A 23150-nucleotide genomic window follows, 5' to 3' on the forward strand; every position below is an offset into this window, starting at 1 on the left:
ATAGTTAATATAAGAGAAAAAAAACAAAATAAATCATTATTCTATTTTTCTTCGAAACTATTCCGATCATTTTATTGTTTTCTTGTGTTGATTTTGAAAATTTAAGAAGAGTTTAGTGAAAGAGGAAAATAATAAAATGCGAAGGTAAGTTATTAATAAAAAATATATAAGCAGGACTCTTCAAACGGTATAAACCTGAAAGCAATCATTTAATAAAACTAGTAGCCTTTTATTTAAGCATAAATTAATTATTATGTAATAATAACGCCGCCGAAGGCGGCGGGAATTTTTAGGGGGGTATATATATATTTTTGAGGGGGGGTTTGCATCCAGTGAATATGCTGTCATGTAGACGCTGTGCATCCAGCAATCGGCTGTTGTACAGATGTAGGAGACATCTGATGATTTAAGATTAAAGATTCTTTCATTTCTTTAAAACTATCCAAAATTATTGCCATCAATGTCTGCCGGCAAAATATCTTGGTACATGGAGAAAAAGTGTTTATCATCTTTATAAAAGAATCATTATCCACCAATGATAATGGTTGAACAGTATCTATTATAAAGTTCATTATGACTTTGTCAGCCAATTTTTGAGATATACCTGGTGTTGATGAATCCAAATTGCTTATTTTTGTTTGAATTAAATTTGATTTAGAAGTGGGTGTATCTTCTTCCATTACCCCAAAACTTTTGAGATATTTTTCAATCTCTTTATAATTTGAGGTGTGAACAGTCTAAAATTATAACAGTAATACTTAGAATAAAAATTATGTAGGAGATAAGTACATAATAATGATTGAAATAACTATTTAAAATTGTTTTAAATAATTTAAATAAAATTTATGAATAAATAAAAAAAATGATTGGTTTTTGTTTTAAATTTATTTAAAAATAAAGGATTAGACGACACATGGATATTAAATTTGTTTAATATATTACCTTTAAATGTTTTTTTTTCAAATTAAAGCTGCTTGTATGATTTGAGGATAAAATTTTGCGACACATCTTGCATCGAAACTGATATCCAGTAGTAATTTTTTCTTCAAGATTAAAGTATTTTTTGAATTTTGAGAAAGGATAATCTATATTTTTTTCATTTTCCAAAGAAATTTCGCTATCTTCAACAATCTCACACATTTTTAATAACTAAATTTATAATGCTAACTAGATTTATAATGTATATTTTTAAATATAAATTTAAATTTCAAAATTAAATTTAATGAAAGGATTATAATTTTAGATATAATAAAAAATATATTTTAATAATTTTTAGATGTATTTATTATGTAAAATTGTAAATTAGTAGCGAGCTAGCGCTATCGCTATTTTCTAAAAAAAAAATAGCCTGCTAAAGCTACCACTACTGAAAAAAGTAGCGCGCTATTTTAACAACACTGGTAACCTGTCGGTTAATGATGCTTGGTACCTTAAGGTACCATCTATCAAATTTGAATTTTGTTCATTTTTCATTTGGATAGGCACTACCAAATATATTTATAATATATATTTGAAAAATCGTGTTTTTTGGAAAGCCTATATGGCCTAGTAGGCAAAAGCTTGGTTTACTTATCCCATGATCCCGGGTTCGAATCCCGTGAATGATCATGTTTTTTTTCTTATTCTAACTTGGTGATTCCATCCTTGGGGGGGGGGGGGGGATAATATATAGGAGGCTGGACTCGACCACGTGATTCCGTATTAATATATTAAATAATAAGGATCTTATTACATTTTAATAAATTATGGTCGGTATTTAGCAAATTAGGTTGGAATTTAGAATATTTCCATACATTCACTTGGTAGTAATCATTAACCTAACCTGTCACATAATCTTATCTATACCTGCCACATATTGACTGGTTATGTCATTCTTTGATTTTAGCAAAATAGGTGATTCAAATATTAAAATAAAAAATTTGGGAATGGGTAAATTAAGTTATTTATACAATTATTTAAATATTACTATAGAAAATAGACCACTTAAATTGATTTTAAAAGTTGGGAAAGATATAAAATCAATGGAAATTCCACGATCACAGAGAGAATCCTTATACAAAATGTCATCAATTAGTAATAGTTCAGATTATAATCCTACTTTTTTAAATGAAAAAAGAAAGCACAAGAGTTTATTTAAAAATATGAGAGAAGTATTTTTAAAATTAAGATATATTTGAATACTTTAATATTTATACAGAAAAAAATAAAAATACAATCTTATGATGAAGAAATTGAAAATATTGATTCAGTGGATTCATGGCAATCATCATCATCCACTTCTTTGTTAAATGAAAATAAAAATCATTTTTTATCTAATACATGTGATGTCACTACAAATACAAATGAAAGCACAGAATTAAATGAAATCGATAAGAAAAGAACATGTGTTAAAAACACTAAAAAAGATTTACCTATCCAGCAATGTTTGTTTATGTTAATTAACATTTTGGAAAAGTAATTTTATATAACATCACTTATAATTTAATATAAAGAAAAGATCCTAATGGGTTTTTTGCATACCCAGTTAATGATCTGATAGCACCTGGCTACTCTTCTATAATTCAACAACCCATGGATTTTAGTACAATTAGAAATAAAATAGAAAACAATGAATATGAAACAATAGGATTGTTTCATGTAAATTATATATTAATTTTTTTTTCAATTTTTTTTCCTTACCTGATATTAAGTGCATTAGCCCTAAAAGGTCATATATATATCAGAGATATATAACAGAGGACTTGGCTTATGAATGAATACAATAACATAATATTTCGATAATATTCAAATAAGATTTCAAAAACTTACATAGAGCAAAATAAAATTGAATAACCATAGATGAGTGTAAAAAGTTAGGGTTATGTATGCAAAGGATATGTTGTAAACTCTGAAATTTAACATAAAATAATAGAAGAGGAGAAAAGGAATGACTGAACCCCAAATGGATGGACTATTTATTTAAGTGGAAATTAATGGTTTATAAGGTAATTGGTTTTTATTTTAAATGGATCTTTTGTTATTATTTAAATGAGTAAACTGAGAGGCTTATATTCATGTTTAGAATGTCTGATATGGTTTTGTTTAGCCAGTAAGTTTGTAGTTACAATATCTTTTGTTCTTATATATTGGAAGCCAACTCTTTTTACATATATTTCTCTAGTCATCCATAATTTGAGATATTTGTACAACATGAATTTGCATGCTTTAATCTCATTTCTACCTCATTTTTTATATGACCTTTATTATCAAGACTTACCCCAAGGTATTAGAATTCCTTGACCAATCTAATTCCTAAAATTTCTGGTGTGATTAGAATCTATCTCTGCCCATGGAGAAGGCATAATGACTGTTTTACTTAAATTAATTGTTAACCAGATTTATCTACTGTATGATTTGAGTATATCTAGGATGTAAGAGGCTATGGATTTAGTAATTACTACTATGTCATTAACATAGGAAATTATGCGGTGTTTCAAGTTGAAGTTATCACAGTAGGATAAGCTTAATAAATTAAAAGCTCCAAGCTTATCCGCAATAATATTATTCATGACTATATTGAATAGAATAGGTGACAGGTCACACCCTTGCTTAACTCCTTATCATAAAGGAAAGAGATTGAACATTCTCCACTTTAAAAGTAGTCATTAGCGAGGCAAAAAGATTATTAAAAATTTTTATAATATTTGAGTCCACACCACTGTCCGTTAAGATTTTCCACACAACTTCATGTTTAATACAGTCAAATTCCTTCTTAAAATCTACAAAAATAAATAATAATAAAGGTATTTTATATCTGAAGGGTAATTTTTAAAGCTAAAATAGGCTGCAAGATGTTCCTGTCAGGTATATATGCACATATATTGTTGGATAGCAGATGACTTGTAGACATTAGTATTCATTTTTTTATGATTACCATGAAAACTTTTGATGCAATGGAGGTGAGCACAATAGCTCTATAGTCATCGAAAGTAGATAGGTATGGAATCTTTGGAAAATTACAACTAGAAGATAAATTCCAATCTTTTGAGGTAATGTCTGAAACCCAAATTTTGTTAAAAATGTCTTGTCACCAATTCTATTCAATAAAGTCATGTATAAAATTATTGTGGATACGCTTGGAGCTTTTAATTTATTAAGCTTATCTTGTTGTAATAACCACCACTTGAAACACCACATAATTTCCTATCTGGTGGCATAGTAATTATTACTAAATCCATGAAAGAAGCCTCTAGCTTCCTAGATTTATTGGAGAAATCTGGATCACGATTAACTTAAGTAAAATAGTCATTATGCCTTCTCCATGGGCAGAGATAGATCCAAATCACACCATAGAAATGTTAGGAATTAGATTAATCAGGGAATTCAAATAAGGTCATATAATCTAAAAATATTAAAAAAATTAATCTCATACTACAGATTTTTGAAATTGACCAGCTGTTAAATCATTCTGAGTCAGATCCCACTATGAATGCATTCTAAAACTTAGAAAAAATATTGAATTATCTGAACTACTTCTCAATGCACATATAAAAAAATATAACTGTTCAGAAAAAATACCAATTGCTTGGGTATAAAACAGAGGCACTGCGATTAAAAAATGAATTATTTTAAAATATATGAAATGCTCAGAAAATCATCTTGATTTTAAGCAAAATGTCTGTGAAATTCAGTATTCTGAGAAATTAAGGGAAAAAATTATGAGCAAAATAATATTAATATTTTATTTCATCTTGTAGTCAATTATTTTCAATTTTTTAGACATTTTGTTATTTTTATTTGCTAAGTGTATTTACCCCTTATTTTTTATAATATCAGAAAGATGTTAAATTAATGTGTAACAATGCCTTGACATATAATTCTCCTGATACTATATATCACAAAGCTGCCAAGAAATTGCTGGCAGCCTCATACAAATATCTTGCAAAAGTAAATTTTGATTTTAGTGTTTTTAAGATTATATATGAACTGTTCAATATTATTATTTGATTTGGTAGATATTTGACATAAAAATTTGACTTCTTAATAAAAATTAGTCATTATATTAAATGAACTCTTCAATATTTTTTTCTTATTATTATAATATATTTATACCTCGTTTTTCGTTATTGAGGAACTAGAAAAATTACAATTTATGCTATATATTGAATACCTTTAATTTTATTAAACCCCTTCTAACTTACCTAGCTTTAATTCGTCTTTTAAATGCATGCAATATTGAAAGAAATGAACTAGGGGCACCTAAACATTATTATAATACAGAAATGGTAGTAAATTCAATTCGTTTTTTAAAACTATCAAGGATAAATTTGTGGGATACAGACTCAACTACAGTTGCATAGATAAATTAAACTATTCACAATTGGGTTTTGATTTGAACGCCCTAGTATCCATTAAATCTGGATCTAATCTAACTGATGAAACCGACTTTAATGATAATATACAGGGTAGATTATCGGGAGATGACGATTCCAATGCAGCATTTCATGAACAAAAGGAAACGGATGTGAGTCACATACGGCAATATGACAAAGATGTAAATTAAAATACATTTAGAAAAAGTTAATTTTTAACTTTGCATTTAAGTTATCTACATTTTTATATTGTTTTTATTAATTAAAGTAATTGGGATAGGTTTAGATCTACCGGTTTGGATAAAATATTTAAAATAAATACAATCCGGTTAAAAACATCCACAATGTGCATTTGGTGTACATTTACCGCTAATACGCTAAATTTCACTTCTAAAAAGAAAAGATTTGACCATTTTAAGAAGGTCAATAAATGTCTTCTCTGAAATTATAGTAAACTCGAAAATAGCCCAATATTGCTCTCCACATGAAGAGTGATATCGTGCTTGTGATATCGTGCTTACCCAGCCTTTCCTAGCTACCAGAAGAAGAAGTGTTTTATAAAAAAAAATACTTTCAAAAATATTAATTTAAAGGTATTTTAAAGACTTTTACCTAGCTTGGCTAAAATAACATAACTTTATTATATAGCATTTTACCTTTAGTATAAAGTGTTTTTAAAAAAAAGATACTAAATACGATTTTTTTTAAAAAAAACGTAATATAAATAATTGAAATTAAATTAGTTTAAGCCCAGAAGATGTACTGATACTGCCCGTTATTGGGACTAATATGAAAAAAATATGGAATATTTAAATCCGTCAAAAAAATATTTTTTTTAGACATATTAAGATTTCTTATTATCTTTTCTTATAATAAATTATGTATATTAAGAAAAGCGGGGAAGCATGGCCCATACTTCGCCACGCTAACGTGAATGAGGGGTAATTTTTTAATTATAAAAAATAAAAATGGCCTTAAAGAAACTAACAATTTTTACGATAAATTATTTTAAAAAAATTTAATATTATTTTGCAAGTAAAATATAATTTTTTTCAGTACAAAATTTTATCTAATAATTAACGAGCCTTTAAAAATTTGATAAAATTGGAAATCAAAAAATATATATTAATTATTGGCTTATGATATCGGTCAATGCCAATGTTGAGTTTCGGTGAACCTGGTTAAAACTGCAATAGTTTAATATTTATGCGTCCTGGCTTTTGTTTTTAAAACGCTAATTCGGTATTATTTGGTACATCCATTCAAAAATAGCTTTTGGCGTTTGTGATTATATAAGTTAATAATAATATATATGTACTAATACTATAATATTTTATAGCTCCATGGAATTTTAGCTTTAGTCTCCCCATAATTTCTCTCTCGAGAAGGGATCTTGTTAGATAATCCAAAACATTGACAAATAAATTGTTTCTTTCTAGAAATACAACTTTTTTGGACTTTTTATACTCATTTTCAAAAAGGTCAAAAAAATGATAGAGAATCATTTTGTAATTATATTCGAACGAATTTTAACATATTCTATGGCGTTAATTAACTCAAAGTGTGTTAGTTATATTTTAAAAGTTCTCATATTTAAAAATGTTTAGAACTTCGGTTTTTTTAAATCGAATTTCGAAAACATTAATGAAATTATATATATAATTTTTCATTTTATAAAAATAGAGAAATATAAATATGTACTAAACATATTTCTAGAAAATTTTAAAAAAATTAACATACCATTTCGTTTAAAATTATAAAAAAATTAACCTTTGAGAGAAAGAAAAATTAGACTTTTGGAGATAGCCTTATCATTCTATTTAGTTTTCTTTTAATTATTTTGCTGGAAAAAAAATGAAATAAGAATATGATCGAACGTAAAAGGAAACAAAGACTACTTAAAAGGGAAGGCAGGTTAAGGAACAGACGTATCAATCAAAGTCACTTCAACGAGACTGGCCAAAACCTCACCACCTCTCATCCCAATTTCGACCAGGCCGAGTTTGTCACCACGATGATACAGGACATTGATATTATGCACGCAATAGGCGATCAAGTTATAGTAGAAGAACGGGAAATCGTGGATGAAGAACACTTATGCAATGATTCCGAGCTGAGCCCGGAGCAAATTTTAGCCGATGCAAATAAGGCATCTGAAGATGCTAGGAAAAAATTGGAGGCTATCAATCCGTATGGCAAAGTAAATTATTGTTTTCATTCACATTGTTTAGTCAATTATTTGACGACGGAAGAATTACTCCCAAAAGCGTCTAGTTGATTTAATTAGTTTAGGTTTAACAATAATTGTCACTTCTTGTTTTCAAAAAAAAATATAATTTTTAGTAATAATGTATTTTTATCCCTCCATAAATCACAAATATGCATAAGGTATTATGTAATTTCTTGTTTTATAGAGTTACAATTAATGGTTAAAAAAATTTTTACCCATACACTTAATTTTTAATTTATATATTACTTTATCTCTATATGCTTGAATACCACTTTTTATCTTATATCACTGAATTTGACACTTTTATTCATTATAAATTTTACGAAATAGAAACAAAAAATTAAACATTTACCATTTCTCTCACTAAATTATATCGAATATTCACAACACATATTTTCCTTAAATATAATAATAATTAAAGCTGGGATTTTTACGCACCGACCACACAGGTCACACTTCTCTATCCTTCATCCCATCAGGACCTTATATCTCGGATTTCGATGATAACTCCTTACAAAATCCGTTCAAAGAAAATTTAAAACTCACAAATTTGAACGGAGTTCCTCTTATGGTTGGAACCGACTCAGTCTCCAAAGAAGATAATATGTATTTATACGGAAATCACCAAAAAATTAACGCCGGTTTGGCTTAAATGAGAATATGATTTAAATTGATTTATCAAATTACGTGGTTATTTTAATCGCTATTTCTTTACTTTATTATGTACACGCTTTGTGAAGGTTCTTAGAGTTCTTTCCCTTGCTTTTTAAAATTCAAATCTATATATTAATAAGATCTCTGCGGTTGAATAATTTACCCTTTTTCAGTTTTATACATTTAGGGCTAGTTTTTTTACTGATTATTTTTCCGAAGTTAAAAAAATGGGCTATATACCTTATTGTAGGGTAGGCTTACAAAAATACGGATTAAATAATTTTATTATCGTACGTAGATGTAGTAGTACGTAGATGTAGTATTGTTAAACGGCTCAATATGAGCCGATTTTTAAAAACAGTTACTCAATATTTTATCAAAAAAAATCTTACCCAAGCCTGAAGAATTTGCTCCTAGTTGCAGAAAGGTTTGAAGCGCTATTAGCGAAATCTCGAAGCGTAAGCGATTTTTTTTTCAGGCTAAGATATCGATTAGCCGTTTTTAAAAATTGGCTCAAATCGATCCATTCAACAACACTAATCATATCCGATCCAAATTTTTAATCAAATAATTAGTAGCCTTATTGAATAATAAAGTTATTATTTTGTTCTATACAAAATGAAAATTTAAAATAAAAAAATGTTTTCCGAAAACGAAACAATTTATTATTTAATTTTTTTTAAATGATAGAGTAAAAATAAAAAGTTTCGTTGAAAATATATTTAATAATTTTCGAATGCGAATTATTTTGGAATATTAAAAATAATTTGGAATAGTTCTATTGAATAAATATGCAAAAAAGGATTAGGATTGTGCCAATCAATATAATTTTCACCGCGATCCTATCTGACACTTAACGATATTATAATAGTTTGTAATTAGTAATATTATATAATACAATAGGACCTATAACGAATTATTAATCATTCGATTCATATTTCACAAATATAGTCCCTTTATTACATATGACTACTAATCAGTCACATAGTGAATTTTCTGACATATTTTACAGAGTAAATTATTTTGATGCGAAAATTCACTATGTGACTGATTAGTAACATTCCTTTTATATAAAAATCATTTTTTTAATTAGAAATTCTTATATTTATTTAAAGAGTGAGTATTTAATGTCCGCTGTTCCCTATATTTCAAAATTGACATTTTTCGTAATTTTTAATTACATTTTTTTAATATTAAACTCTGATATTATTTTTCAAAAAAATATGAACCAGGTAACTAAAATATTCCTATATTCTTTTCCGTTTTTATATTTTAAAAAAGTTTAATTAAAAATTTTTTAATCGAATATATATGTATGTTACTAATAAGACTCAAATATGATTTCTTGTTCTAAATTTTTATTTTCACAAAAACAATGTTTTATAAAAGCCATTATTTTATGATGCTATTTTTTTAATAAGCGATTAATATATTACGATTCCATTGTCCGTTATAATTTTCTTTGTTTATACGACATTCGATTATCTATTGTAGTGATCTGCATCGGGCCTAATTTTTCAAGCTCGACCCGGCCCGAAATTTTTTTAAAAAAGTTTTGCCGGCTCGAACCCGAATTTTTTTTAAAATATTAGGCCCGGCTCAACCCGAACCCGATTATTTTAATAGAATTAGGCCCAAGCCGGGCCGGGTACTGGCCAGGCCTAACTTTGCAGATCTCTAATCTATTGTTCATTTATATTTTTCTTTATTTATACGACTTTCGATTATCTATTGTTTATTTATATTTTTCTTTGTTTATACGACATTCGATTATCTATTGTTCATTTATATTTTTCTTTGTTTTTACGATATTCATTTATATCAAACCTGTTATGATTGTGCCCTCGAAACTGGTTCCAAGAGGGTCATTCTTTGAAATGGCAAATATTGAAGGGGTAGATATAACTTCCTTAGTATGGAAAGATAATAAAACAGTAACTTTTTTGTCAACATTGTATGGGAAATTACCCCAGAGTGATATTGAACGATATGACCGCAAAACAAAGAAAAGGCTAAATATAGCTTGTCCCATGGTTCTCAAGCAATATAACAAGCATATGGGAGGGGTTGATTTGTTAGACAGCAATATTGGAAGATACCACAATACAACCAGATCCAAAAAGTGGTATATAGGGTCTTCCAACACCTTATTGATATAGCAGTTGTTAATTCCTGGTTATTATATCGGCGAATTCAAGGCGAGAAAGCCAAATCAGATGACAATTCTGTTTTTTCTTTATCGGAATTTCGTCAAGAAGTAGCCACAACAATGTGTCAAGTTGAAGCTTCAATAGAATTGAAACGCGGACGTTCTTCTTCTATGGTCGAAAATCTAATAGAAGGTGATTATTTATTTATTAGTGCATTACTTAGATAAAAAAAAGAAGGGGGCCTACTTCTTTCGTACCGTCCACAGATATTCGCACGGATCAAATTGGACATATCCCAGAGTGGATGAATAATCGTCAAAGATGCAAAAATCCACTGTGTAAAGGGGTTACACATGTAAAATGCTGAAATGCCAATGCGCACTATGTTTTCATGCAAATAAAAATTGTTTTATTTTATTTCATACCAATATATAAAATACAATAAATTGTTTGAAAATTTTTTTTTGATCAATTATCAATTAATATGTCAAAGGGAATACCTGAGAATTTTTTCTAAAACATCATGTGGTAAAGGGTTAAATTCTATTATTAAATATATATATTTTATTGATATTCCTTGAATCGGGGAATTAATTTTTTTTTTAATATTTAAAAGGGTAGGCTAATATCCCAATTTGATTTTTATGCACCATCTATCTTTAAACCAATAACAAAAAAAATTAGTATTTTTTTTTATAAAAAAATACCTATATCTATATAATCTATTAGCAAAACAAAAAACACTTAAATTTTATATTTCTCATGGCCAAGGCGATATTTGGTACATCATCACGAATGATCAAGTGTATTTTTTGCCCAGAAGTTAATTATCTTATCGTTTTATTTAAAATATGGGCAATGTTTACATAGAATCCTGATAATAAAATAGCATAAGTTGTTGCCAAAACTAAGGCTACTGTCGTTTTTTAATCCACATGAAGTTCACTGCCCCTTGTTTTGTGAAATCCTTCAATGCTACATTTACCTTCTTTAGGAGCCATTTCCCGTTTACCAGCAAGACTATCTTTAATCATATAGAATGTTTATGGTTGATTGTGACTCGTTTAATATCTTAAAATTCTTTTTTTATTGCAAAAATAAATATATCTTTTATCAATTTTTTATTCTTTATAATTCGATTTTTTAAAAAATATTATAGTTAGAAATAAATTAAATTCTTGTTTATTTTATTCATTTTTTATTATTAGGAAATTAGTAGTGATGTTAAATCACCTAACTTTGACCAACTCCAATATGGCATGGTCAAGATTATCTCCTAAAAACATAAACTTAATGATGGAGACTATTTTTTCAGACTAAAAACTTGGCTAAGCTTTTTAGAGCCGGCTAAAGTTAGATGGTTTAACAACACTAGAAAATAGGTTAAAAAAATATGATATAATTATTACATATATAATCATAAAGTAACCGAAAACAATGACAATATCGGAACGAATTTTTTTCAGCTGTAATTATTAGGACGGTGCCGATTTTTATATCGGATCGGCACCAATATTTTACGTTTTCAAAAAATATCGGATCGGGCCGATATTTAAATAACCGATCTGATATTTTTTTATTATTTTGATATATTTTATGTTTGTATGTATATATAATTTTTTTTATTTTATAAATATAATAATAAATTAATGAAAGGAACTAAAATACAATTTATTTGTTGTAATGTTTAAAAATTAGGTAAAAACTTTACATCATTTTTTGTTAAATTGTTTACAGTAAGAAAAAGATTTTAAAATATCTTACGAATCACATTCAACTAGTGTTGTTAAACCACTTGATTTAGCCAATTTTTAAAAACGCCTAACTCTCGATTTTGGCCAGAACCAAATTACTCGGAACAGCCCTACAAAAAATCTTATTTGTGGATCTGAAAAAATTATGAGTAAAGATAAGGTCCCTTTCGAATTTCGCTCACAATTCCAATTTTTTTCTTGTAAAAAAGTCTTCGGATCTTTGTGATTTTTAGAAAAGTAGCGTTCTATATTTAATTTTTTGCAAAATTCTTTGAATAAATAAATTATTTAGTAACATATTCTTATATATCACAATGCAAATGTTGAGACATAATTCCGAATAATCCCTTCATTTAAAAAGGAAGAAATACTTTTTTAAAAAAAATGCTTTTCTGAATAATTAAAAAAAAAGAACATTGAGCTGATTAACTGTTCTATAATAATGTTTTCATAAAAATTAAAAATAACAGTTCAATACCTAGAAAAGTATGGTTGTCTAAATAGCAATTACAACCCCTTTTCCTCATACGCGCCATTTTGGGACTCCACAGATGCTAACATAACAAAAGAAGAAACCGATTTACTCGATAGCATATACAATTCTAGAATCGATGACACCTCCAATGGTTTGCATTCCTTGTTTTTTTCTCTTCTCTTCAATATAATACGAAGTTTTGTCATGTTTTTTCTAAATTGTAATTGTGTTAAAAAAAATAATTCAACTAAATTGCATTTAGCTCATCGAGAAAGTCAGAAATAAAATTATCTGAATATGGAACGCTTATGAAATTTTTTCATTTTGTGATATATTACCATCTATTTAAAAACTTGTCATTATATGAATTTTAATATAATGAATGGAATGTTTTCACTCCGTCGAATACTTACTATAATGAATTTATACTACTTTTGCATATGTATACTCTTACCTTATCATCCTATTGATTAGAAATAACAACCCCGGCCACACTTGATACTAGTATTTTATCTCTCGATTCTGAATATGCTCTCAGTCTTAAAACTTTTTCTCGCCTGCCTTCTATTCAAAATTACGTGGACGATTTACTGGATTCATTGACTCAAGGGGCCCATGGAAAGAATTCTCAAGCCATAAATGATATCTTAGAGAAGTTGGAACATTCTAGGAATAACGCTGAGCTAGATAAAGAGAGCCAAAAATTTTATAGGTATATTTCTTTTCCTTTTTTTAATAAAAAAGATAAAATTATTATTTCGTTTAAACATTTTAATTATTTAATATTTATCAAAATTTAATTTGATATAATATTGCATCTGTACATGAGTTCTTCTGATTAAATTTTGAAACTAGTTAATTATTTTGGATTCATGTTCGCCAAAGTGTTTGTTTTATATGTTATTGTACCTAAGCTTTGAATAAATATTAATTTCGAAACGAATAATCAATTTAATATCGATAATTAAAAATTTTTTAAATGAGATTTAGGGTTAGCCGGAACTTCGGTTCACAAAATAAGATAGTTTCATGAATAATTTGATTATTTACAAAAAAAAAGAATTAAAATAAATCTTGAAAATAAAAATTATTGTTGACGAATCAATCAAATTATATAAATCAAATATTTTTTAGATATATTTGAGAATGTTTAAAGAAGAAGAAGATTATGGCCTTTAATTAATGGTTGCTTCAAAAAAAATTTGCGAAACCTTAGATATATAAAAAAAAAATTTAAGTGAGGAATTTCGTCAAATTTTGACCATATGGATCTTATTTAAGGAACTTACAAAATTAGAATAACAATTTTGAATGAAACACTTCTTCGACCATTTTAAAAAATACTAAAAGGATATTTTTTTCCGGAGGTTTAAGTCTATCCCCAGGCATTATCTATTATGTTATGAGTTATTTTATATTTCAATGGTGTATCAGGATTATTTTGATTCTTTTTGTATACTATAGCATTCATTACATTTTTCTCGTGGTTTAAATTATTATACATTAATTGTTCACAATTATTCATAACTTACTACAATTATAGTGACTTACCGGATGAATTGATAGAGAAATTTAAATTAGCTTCTAAAGCTATAGTTGATTTAAACCAAGCGCAGAAGAGTAGACTTTCCTTACCGATTAAGCATTTAAGTTTGGCGCCTCCTCCTACAGATAGAGAAATAAATTTAGCTTCTCGGGTATTATAAATTCGCTATTTATTTGAAATATTTTTTTAAAAAAGTTATTAAAAATTCGATTTTATTAGTATTGTTTAAAGGTTGCTTTCCAAAAGTAACTAGTTACAAGTTAAATTTGTAAAAGAAACTTTATACTAGGTATATTATTAAAAGGGTAACTAAATTTTATTACTAGTTTCAGTTTTATTTTAGAAGTGACCAGTTATATTGCAAGTAGCATTATAAATTATTTATACGATTTATTGCCCTGGAAAAAGATATATCATATTTATTTCCGAAAAGAGATAATATTATAATATTTATTCCTACTAGAAAAAATATCATAAGATAATATTTATTTTTACGAAAAATTTTGTTTAATCCAAATTTTTATTTGACTTTAATAAACAATAAGCTTTTTTTAAATTAGTCTCTATGAAGGGTACAAATATTTCTCCAAAATTAAATTCCCTAAAATAAACAAATGTTGGGAAATCATCATATATAAAGATGATAAAAAGTAACAGTAACTAATTACATTTGTCGCCATATTCCAAAAATGTAACTGTGAGTTACTATTTAAATATTTTCAAAAAGTAGTTGCAATACTTTGTAACTAGTTACCTTAACAACATTAATTTTTATCAACATAACTTTGTGGATAGTTCTTTACTTGAATTAATATCTATTATTGTGTAATATATAATATATTTTATTAAACTTAAATTTATTTATATTTAGGCTAGAGACAATTTAGTAAAATTAGCTATGAACGCTAAACCTAAAGATTTGGTGAACGCTGAAAGTATTCATAACCTTATAGGTCTTAAAACACCAATTTATACTGAAATATTATGATTATTTATGATTACTTATAATCTTTTTATGTCAATTTAATAATATCGATATTATGTAGTAATTTATATACAATCTAACGTCATAATAGTTCTCCAAATAAATTGTGACAAAATTTTATAAAAAAAAATAATCAGGCTAGAAAGATTCATTTTAATATAAATTATAAAGACCCATTTTCAGGTCCGAGCCGATCCGAAATTTTTTTTTATCTGATTAATACGATCCGATAATTTTTTTCAAAGATTCGAGCCTGATCCTAAATTTCCAATTTTTTTTAGATTTGAAAAAATCTTATTTCAAAATCGGAAAATTTTTGTTGAAAATCATTATGAAAACGATGTAATTTAGAATTTTGTTGTCCAGTATAAATTTTAAAATCAAGGCTCGAATCCCACCGAGTAAAGAAAATGCCTGTGCGAATTCTGCGGTCCGGCTGATAGGATTGGCTCATGTAAGGCTCTTAAAAGGATCTGATAAAGCGTTCACTTTTATTTTTTTTGTACGATGAAACCTAAGTTGTGAAAGTTTTATTTGATCCAAACATAAATCTTATTTCTAATAATATAATTCAAAAGGAAAAAGATCCATTAGTTAGGATAAATACAAATTAAATTGAACAAAAATTATACATACCATAAATATAATTGTATCCAGGGTTGAGCAAATTTTCAAAAAAATGTATTTGATACAAATACCATGCCTATAAATATTCGTTGAGAATATGAATACCTTTGGCCTGAAGAATGTTATAGTACCCGATAAAGCTGTGACTGGTAGATAGTGTATTCTTTATTTTATTTTATTACTAGGGTAAATCAAAATTTTACCCTTATAAAAAATATTTTTGTTGTAATTTAAATTAGGGATTTAGCTTCGTATAAGAATTTAAACAACGACTTATTTAGTAAAACAAATAATCATATAAAAAAGAAAGCATGATGATTCAAAAAATGGTTTTTCGTGTAGTATTTTTCATATATACAATCAATTTAGTTATTATTATTTAATAAAAAGAAAGTAATATGTAAATTTTCTATTATATTAACTTATAGCCTCAAAACTATATGCAAAAGAAAATATATAATATTACTATAATTTTATACATTTGTATTTATAATTTAAGACCTAAATATAATCTTGCCAGTGTTTTGTATACCTAATATTTATTATTGCCTACAAAATTCTCATCTAGCAGGATAAATTTCTAGTTACAAATTACAAATGTATTAAAATACATTTAAAAATAATTTTTTATTGTGCACATAAGGACATTCTTAGATATTATATATATTCTCATGTCTGCAATACCAGGACCAAGCCCTAACATTGAGAATCTTTGGGCCATTTTTGACAAAAAAGTGAATTGGTCAGGTCATATAAATGTTTTTTTCTATTTGATGAGTAAAATATACTGTTTCTAATTTAATCACTCCCCAAGATTATAAACAGTTATTTATTTTGGTTCAACAACCTATATTTTGAACTAGGCTAGACAAATTTAGTAAAGAAATTGGCCACCAAACGACTGGGCCTTAACTAATTTCTATTTTGTTTTTTGCCAATTACTGATTCACATATGTTCCAATTATTTGTATTGAAAGTCTATAAATATATACTTTATTAACATAAAAAAATTAAAATAAACATTCATCAAAGCATAGATAAATTTCTTATTCATACCTCATAAAATAGGTTAATTTCTGATTCATCCATTATCAAATAATAATTGGGAAATTTCTGATTACCAGAGTTGTTAAAGTAGCGCGCTTACTTTTTTGTTAGCTATACCTAATAGCGGCTACTTTTTTGTAATTATTTAATTTTTTAGCGCTCTACTTTTTTTGAAAGTAGCTAATTAGCCGCTACTTCGCTACTTTTAAAATAATGAAGGTAAATATAAACATGAAAATAAATATAATATCATAATTAATTATAATTTATATTTAATTTTGAAATTAAAATATTATTTCAATTTGTAATTTATATTTTCATTTGTATTATAAACCTAAATCACGTGTTAATAATTTAAAATGTCATTGCCTATGGATATCCAAATCGTTGAAAGTGATTCAAACGATGATATTAATGAAATGGAAGATACCAAGGGAAGAAAATGTTATTAATAGCTATAATACAAATTTCCCATTCCCTACATTTGAAATTTTTTTTAAATAAATGTATAACCAAAACTGGTTTCAAATTTATTTGTTTAAAATGTAAAAAAAAAATATTTCCCCAAATCAATCCAGTAGCTATAACCTCAAGAAACACCTAAAGGTAAATTGTCATTTTTACATTCTAATAATATTTATTTTATAAGACTGTTCATGAGTTTTAAGGAAATGGAGAAACATCTAAATAATTTTAGTATAGGCGACTCTACATCCAAAAAGACTAATTGAATTCAAACCAAATTAATTAATAATGCAAATCAGAAATTGGCTGATAAAGTTATTGTTGATTTTATAATTTATACAGTTCAGCCAATTTCCTTAGTTGATAATCCATCATTTACCATGATGATTAAAACCGTATCAGGTCAATTCAGCGAAACTTTTATCGCGAAACACTTTTTCGCGAAACTTTTATCGCGAAGAAATTTTATAGCGAAGGCAATATCGCGAAACCAATTCCGCGAATTTTTTTCCGCAAAACTTTTATAGCGAAGACAATATCGCGAATTTATTTCTGCGAAACCTTGACCGCGAATACTTTATAGCGAATACATTATAGCGAAACTTTGATCGCGAACTCGTTATAGCGAATTTATTTCCGCGAAACCTTAACCGCGAATACTTTATAGCGAATACATTTTAGCGAAACTTTGATCGCGAACTCGTTATAGCGAATTTATTTCCGCGAAACTTTAACCGCGAATACTTTATAGCGAAACTTTGATCGCGAACTCATTATCGCGAATTTATTTCCGCGAAACCTAAACCGCGAATACTTTAGAGCGAATAAATTTTAGCGAAACTTATAGCAAAACTTTAATCGCCAACTCTTTATAGCGAATTTTCTACCGCGAATGTATGTGCGCGAAATTATTATAGCGAGCGCATGACTTCGAAAATTACGAATTCATTTTAAGTGAAATTGATATATTCAATATCAATTTACCAACCGAAGTTTCTTAAATCATAAACGCGAATGTTTTAAGAATATTTTATTACGTATTGTTTATTTAATAAGCATGTAACATTTAACTGATGTGATACAAAATACATTACTCTTTCTGGTCTCACTCACTCATGGTTGTAAGTATGGAGGGGACATTTTGGGTTAAGTTTTTACCAGAATAAGTTAACCCCCCCCCCCCCATGTGCTTTATGTCATTTAAAGAAAATTTTCTGATATACCTTTTTTCCAATCTAGATGAAAAATTATATAGAAAGCTAAGAATTTTTTATTGATTTTCTCAGATTATTTTTAAAAATTATAGAAGATTTTACTGATAATTAATGCCTCCTAATTATAATTTTTAGATAATGCACATCGATATAACTTTCTGATATAATAGTAACTAATTTATTTGAATATTTTGACCTCTCCTTTTTCTTCTTATCGCATTTTAATAAATAGAAATAACTGCAAAGTTATGATTATCAAAAAAAAAATTCAAAATATTCTATTGGATTACAATTGTAATATTTATGAAGAATAAATTATGGAAATAAATCATTAGATCTTCAGTTATTTTAGTTTTTTATTTTTGCTGATTTCACAAGTCTAACTAAACAATATAAAAATTAAAAAAACGTATAATAGTTTTCATCATTTTATAAAATAATACCAGTTCAATTTAAATCAGGCGTTTTTATGAAAACACCGCTAAACGCTCCTTCTCAATTTGTAAGCACTTTTACTCATTTTTTCTAATAAAATGGAATTAAAATAAATTAGGATTTTTTGAAAATAAATAGAAAATGTTCCAAATCAAGAAAATAAAGATATTCCAATATCAGGAAGGCTTATATTTACATTTTTATTTAATTCTTTCATAATATTCGAACTTCTTTAAATATCATGTTTAAGATATTTATATCTATAATTACCATAATAATTTGATAATTCTGAGCAATTTCTTTATCGCTTCAACTTGTGTATCAGAACAGTGGCATAGACAGGATTTATATACTTAATATCATCGCCGTTAAATTTGGCGACTGTATAGTTCTACGAACTAATTGTAAATTATATCAATATTTCTTGCTTTATTAGTACCAATTGAGTACTTAAACGAGTATAATAGCTAGTAAAAGGAAAAAAACTATTAGTAACAAAATTTTGGCAAATCTATGATTTAAGCAACTTAAATAATTTATTCCGAAAATTTCATCGATGTTCCTTATTAATTATAATTTAATTCGTTTAGACAGTATAAAGAAAAAGTTTATTAGCAAAATAAGAAAAATTGCCTAATTCAGGCATTATTGATAGAATGGAAAATAGCTGGTTTGCGCTAATATTTATTAATTCTTCAGTCATTTTTTTCACACACAAAAAGGCAACCGTGCTATAAGAAAAATAAAATCTATATCACCCATTAAAGCGTAAAATCAACCAAATTTCCGGAAGCAATAAATCTGGAACTTAAATCAATAATTATTACATTGATTCTTCAATTCATTTGGTAGATAGTTTTTACTGACAAAATAAGATAAAATTGCCAAGATTAACAACATGCGAAAACAAACAAATATTTTTAGGTAAGCTCTACTATATGAAATGCCAGATTATTACTTAGTATTACATCAATCAGTTTTTCCAGTCAATAAACAAAAACTAGTTTTAATAAGCGAAATAGACAATAGCAAACCTTTAAGTATGAACCAAAAAGTATTAGAATTTCAAAAATTTGAAACATTATAAGATTAAACAAAGAATCTAAAGAAGGCAATTATAATAAAAAAAATTAAATGAAATATCTTAAAAAAATATTACTATATTTATTTATAAAATCAACTTTTTTCCTATTTCAAAATATGAGGATTTAAAGATACTCGATATTTTAGCCAAAAGAAAATTAAGCTTGGAAACTTTTCCGACAGATGACATAACTTGCGGCAACTTTGGAAAATGTTATATCAAAATGAGAAGGATTGGTTATGGTAAAATTTAAAACAATTAGGATAGCTAATTATTTTCATCAAGTGAATAGGTTGAGCTATTGTTTAATAACGTAATATTAAGTGCGCTTAACCTCTCTGAGAAGCGTTCCGTTTTATAATTATAATTTGTAAAAAAAATTGTAAAAATGGATTATAAAATAAAATGATGGTATTGTTTATTCCTAGATTTGTAAGATTTTTTTATGTTGTTTTTTAAATAAGAATTTTCTTTAGACTATGGAAGGAGTTTTATCAATTTACAAGAAAGTTGTCATTAATCATATTTCCCAGTGAGGGAGGTTTAGCTCTTCCCCTTTGTCTACGCCACTGTTTAGAACACTTATTTAAAAACGATTTTATAAACTGTAAAATCCAAGCTGATAATAGTTATTCTTACCATATTCTCCATAATTAATAATAAATCGTTTATAATTACATTAGCATTTTAATTATTTCATCTAAAACCGCATACAATTAAAATAAAGCCTAGCGAAGAATGATTTTAAAATTATTGGTGGATGTTTTAGAGAAAATAACTCAAAATTCCTATAAGTTCTTTGTAATAAGTGAAAAGGTAAGACATCTCATATACATTTCTTACGTAAATTTCTTAAATCTAGTTTTCATAAAAAAATTTAGATTTATTATTATTCAGCGAGATTTTTTAATTTTTAATGCCACTCTTCGCGGGTAAATAAAAATATTTTTTAAAAAAATATAACCAAAAAAAATGATGTATTTTAATTTTAGTTTTTATTATTCAATGACATGCACATGAAGCCACCTAAGCTCAATTACATTGTTATCAAATCAAATGAGAATATAGTATATTTAAAAAAGTTAACAAAATGCCAATATTTAAATAATTATGAACCTTAAGGAATTTTAGAGCTATAATATAACAAAATTAATTCAAGCAATTTTTTTTCCATCGTAACTTGAACTGCGAACTCATTAGAGGAGCATCATTGAAATTAGAGGGGGGATAGTTAGTTATGAAATAATTATCATTATTTGAATAAAATTGGAAAGGGATGAATTGTATTTTCTTTTTTTAATAATTTTTATTTGGTAGGTGGTTAAAAGTTTTGAGAGGGTTGATATCATTTATAGATATGTATACAAGCCCCTGATTATATTCTCCACAGTCCTTTTCTTAAGTTAAAATAGGAAATGGTATAGCGTATTATCTTATTTTAATAGATCCCTTTAGGCCATATTTTTTGATATCTAATTCACATTTAGAATAAATATCCTTACAAAATAAATTTAATTATAAAAAGTTTTTTAAAAAATGATTTTTTTATTTATTGAATATGTGAAGGAAAAAGTAGAGCATTGTCATATCATATCGTCTAAGCCAATAGTTTGTTTGTTAAATATATAACTGAAGTGTAAAATTTTAAAAGAATCACTGATTTGGACAAAGACTGGTTAAAAATAACCATGGGAAAAAACATCGGACAAAAACATCCCAATATAAAAAAATTTACATGCTTTAATGAATAAAAGGAAAATGTAATCCTCATTTTAAACTTTGCCCTTTAGTGTAATACTTGAGTATTTATAATAATATTTTACTAATAATGTTGCTCATCAAAAGTGATCATATTTGTAAGGGAAAACAACTATATGACTCAAGGGGTAGGAATATGAAATTTAAAATAATTTTATAATGCATGACGAAAGGTAGTTATTTTTGAAATATTAATCGTAGGATTGATGTGGTAGAGAAAGATCACATATAAAAGAATTTGTAAATATCCTCATAAAATCTGTATCTTGACGAATGAGTCGGTATGTAGCTTGCTAAATTTTATACCAAAGTAGACCTTCCTATATTTTGTCACAAAAAATAATGCAAATATAAAAAATTTGAGCCTATAATATAAAAACAAACAAAATTTTTATTATTGTATTTTATAAGACTCTGAAATAAAGAGGAAAGAATGGCGAAAATATTTATAATTTATAACCAAGGGAATGGCACCAGCCAGACGAGAAATTTTTTTTTTTTAAATTTCGGCAATACTTTTTTTTTAATAGTTATAATTTATCAATTATGTCATTAATTATTTGTTAATTTTTATAAGTGTGGCTATATTTTTATTATATTTTAAAATTATTTATTCAATAAGAACCCAAATCAAAATATTATATTTAAATTAATTGAGATTCATGCCGAGATATTATACTAAATCACGCCCCCCCCCCTTCCCAAATAAACAGAAAAGATAAAAAGATATCTATAAAGATCGTAAAATATAACTTGAAATATTTTGATCACCACCTGTAGTATGCCTAATTCTCTTATTATATTACATACTTCATTAAATTCACTATGAGTAAAATGCTCTCCTTAATATTAGGAACTCAATAAATAGCAGTATTGTGATCACATGTATTTATATCGTTTTTCTTTTTCAAACATATTTTTATATTCAGATCTTATAGAATATTTGACTATATGACCAGGTCAAATATTCCCCCGTTTAATTGACCCGTCAAAATCTAGTCATTTGACTGGTTAATTGACTGACTGCTAACCCTGGCCAAAATTGATTGATAAATTTATAAATATTAGGTCTAGTGTTGTTAAACGGCTTATTTTGAGCCGATTTTTATAAACGGCTAACTCAATATTTTAGCCAGAAAAATATTGCCTAAGCCTTGAGATTTTTTAATAGATGTTCAAACCTTTGTTCCTTCTACAAACAAAATCTTCAGTCTTGCTTAATATTATTCAGGATGAAATATTGAGTTAGTCGTTTTTAAAAATCGGCTCAAAAAGAGCCGTTTAACAACACTAATTAGGTCATCAGACATTAAATAGGAATGCTACCCAGATATCAATTTCGCCAGTAAATATCAAGATTTAACTAATAAACTCA

At 26.7% G+C, this 23150-nt stretch overlaps 1 protein-coding gene across 2 annotated transcripts; it reads left to right on the top strand.

Annotated features, from left to right (window-relative positions):
* The first annotated feature begins 1822 nt into the window (after window positions 1–1822).
* LOC135924326 (bromodomain-containing protein 7-like) lies at window positions 1823–15182 on the top strand. 2 transcript variants are annotated; one of them, XM_065459381.1, is made up of 12 exons: window positions 1823–1929; window positions 1972–2150; window positions 2198–2454; window positions 2493–2637; window positions 4816–4926; window positions 5300–5533; window positions 7216–7551; window positions 8003–8222; window positions 12610–12765; window positions 13089–13326; window positions 14158–14311; window positions 15032–15182. In XM_065459381.1, the coding sequence occupies exons 1-12, from the start codon at window positions 1866–1868 to the stop codon at window positions 15146–15148; spliced, it is 2211 nt and encodes a 736-aa protein (XP_065315453.1). In that variant the 5' UTR covers window positions 1823–1865; the 3' UTR covers window positions 15149–15182. The 2 variants fall into 2 exon arrangements, with proteins under 2 accessions (XP_065315453.1, XP_065315454.1); XM_065459382.1 differs by lacking the exon at window positions 14158–14311 and having other exon boundaries at window positions 15032–15126.
* The last annotated feature ends 7968 nt before the right edge of the window (window positions 15183–23150 follow it).

This window comes from Gordionus sp. m RMFG-2023, chromosome 2, assembly GCF_954871325.1.
Source record: "Gordionus sp. m RMFG-2023 chromosome 2, tfGorSpeb1-WG-v2, whole genome shotgun sequence".
Taxonomy (NCBI): Eukaryota; Metazoa; Nematomorpha; class Gordioida; order Chordodea; family Parachordodidae; genus Gordionus; species Gordionus sp. m RMFG-2023.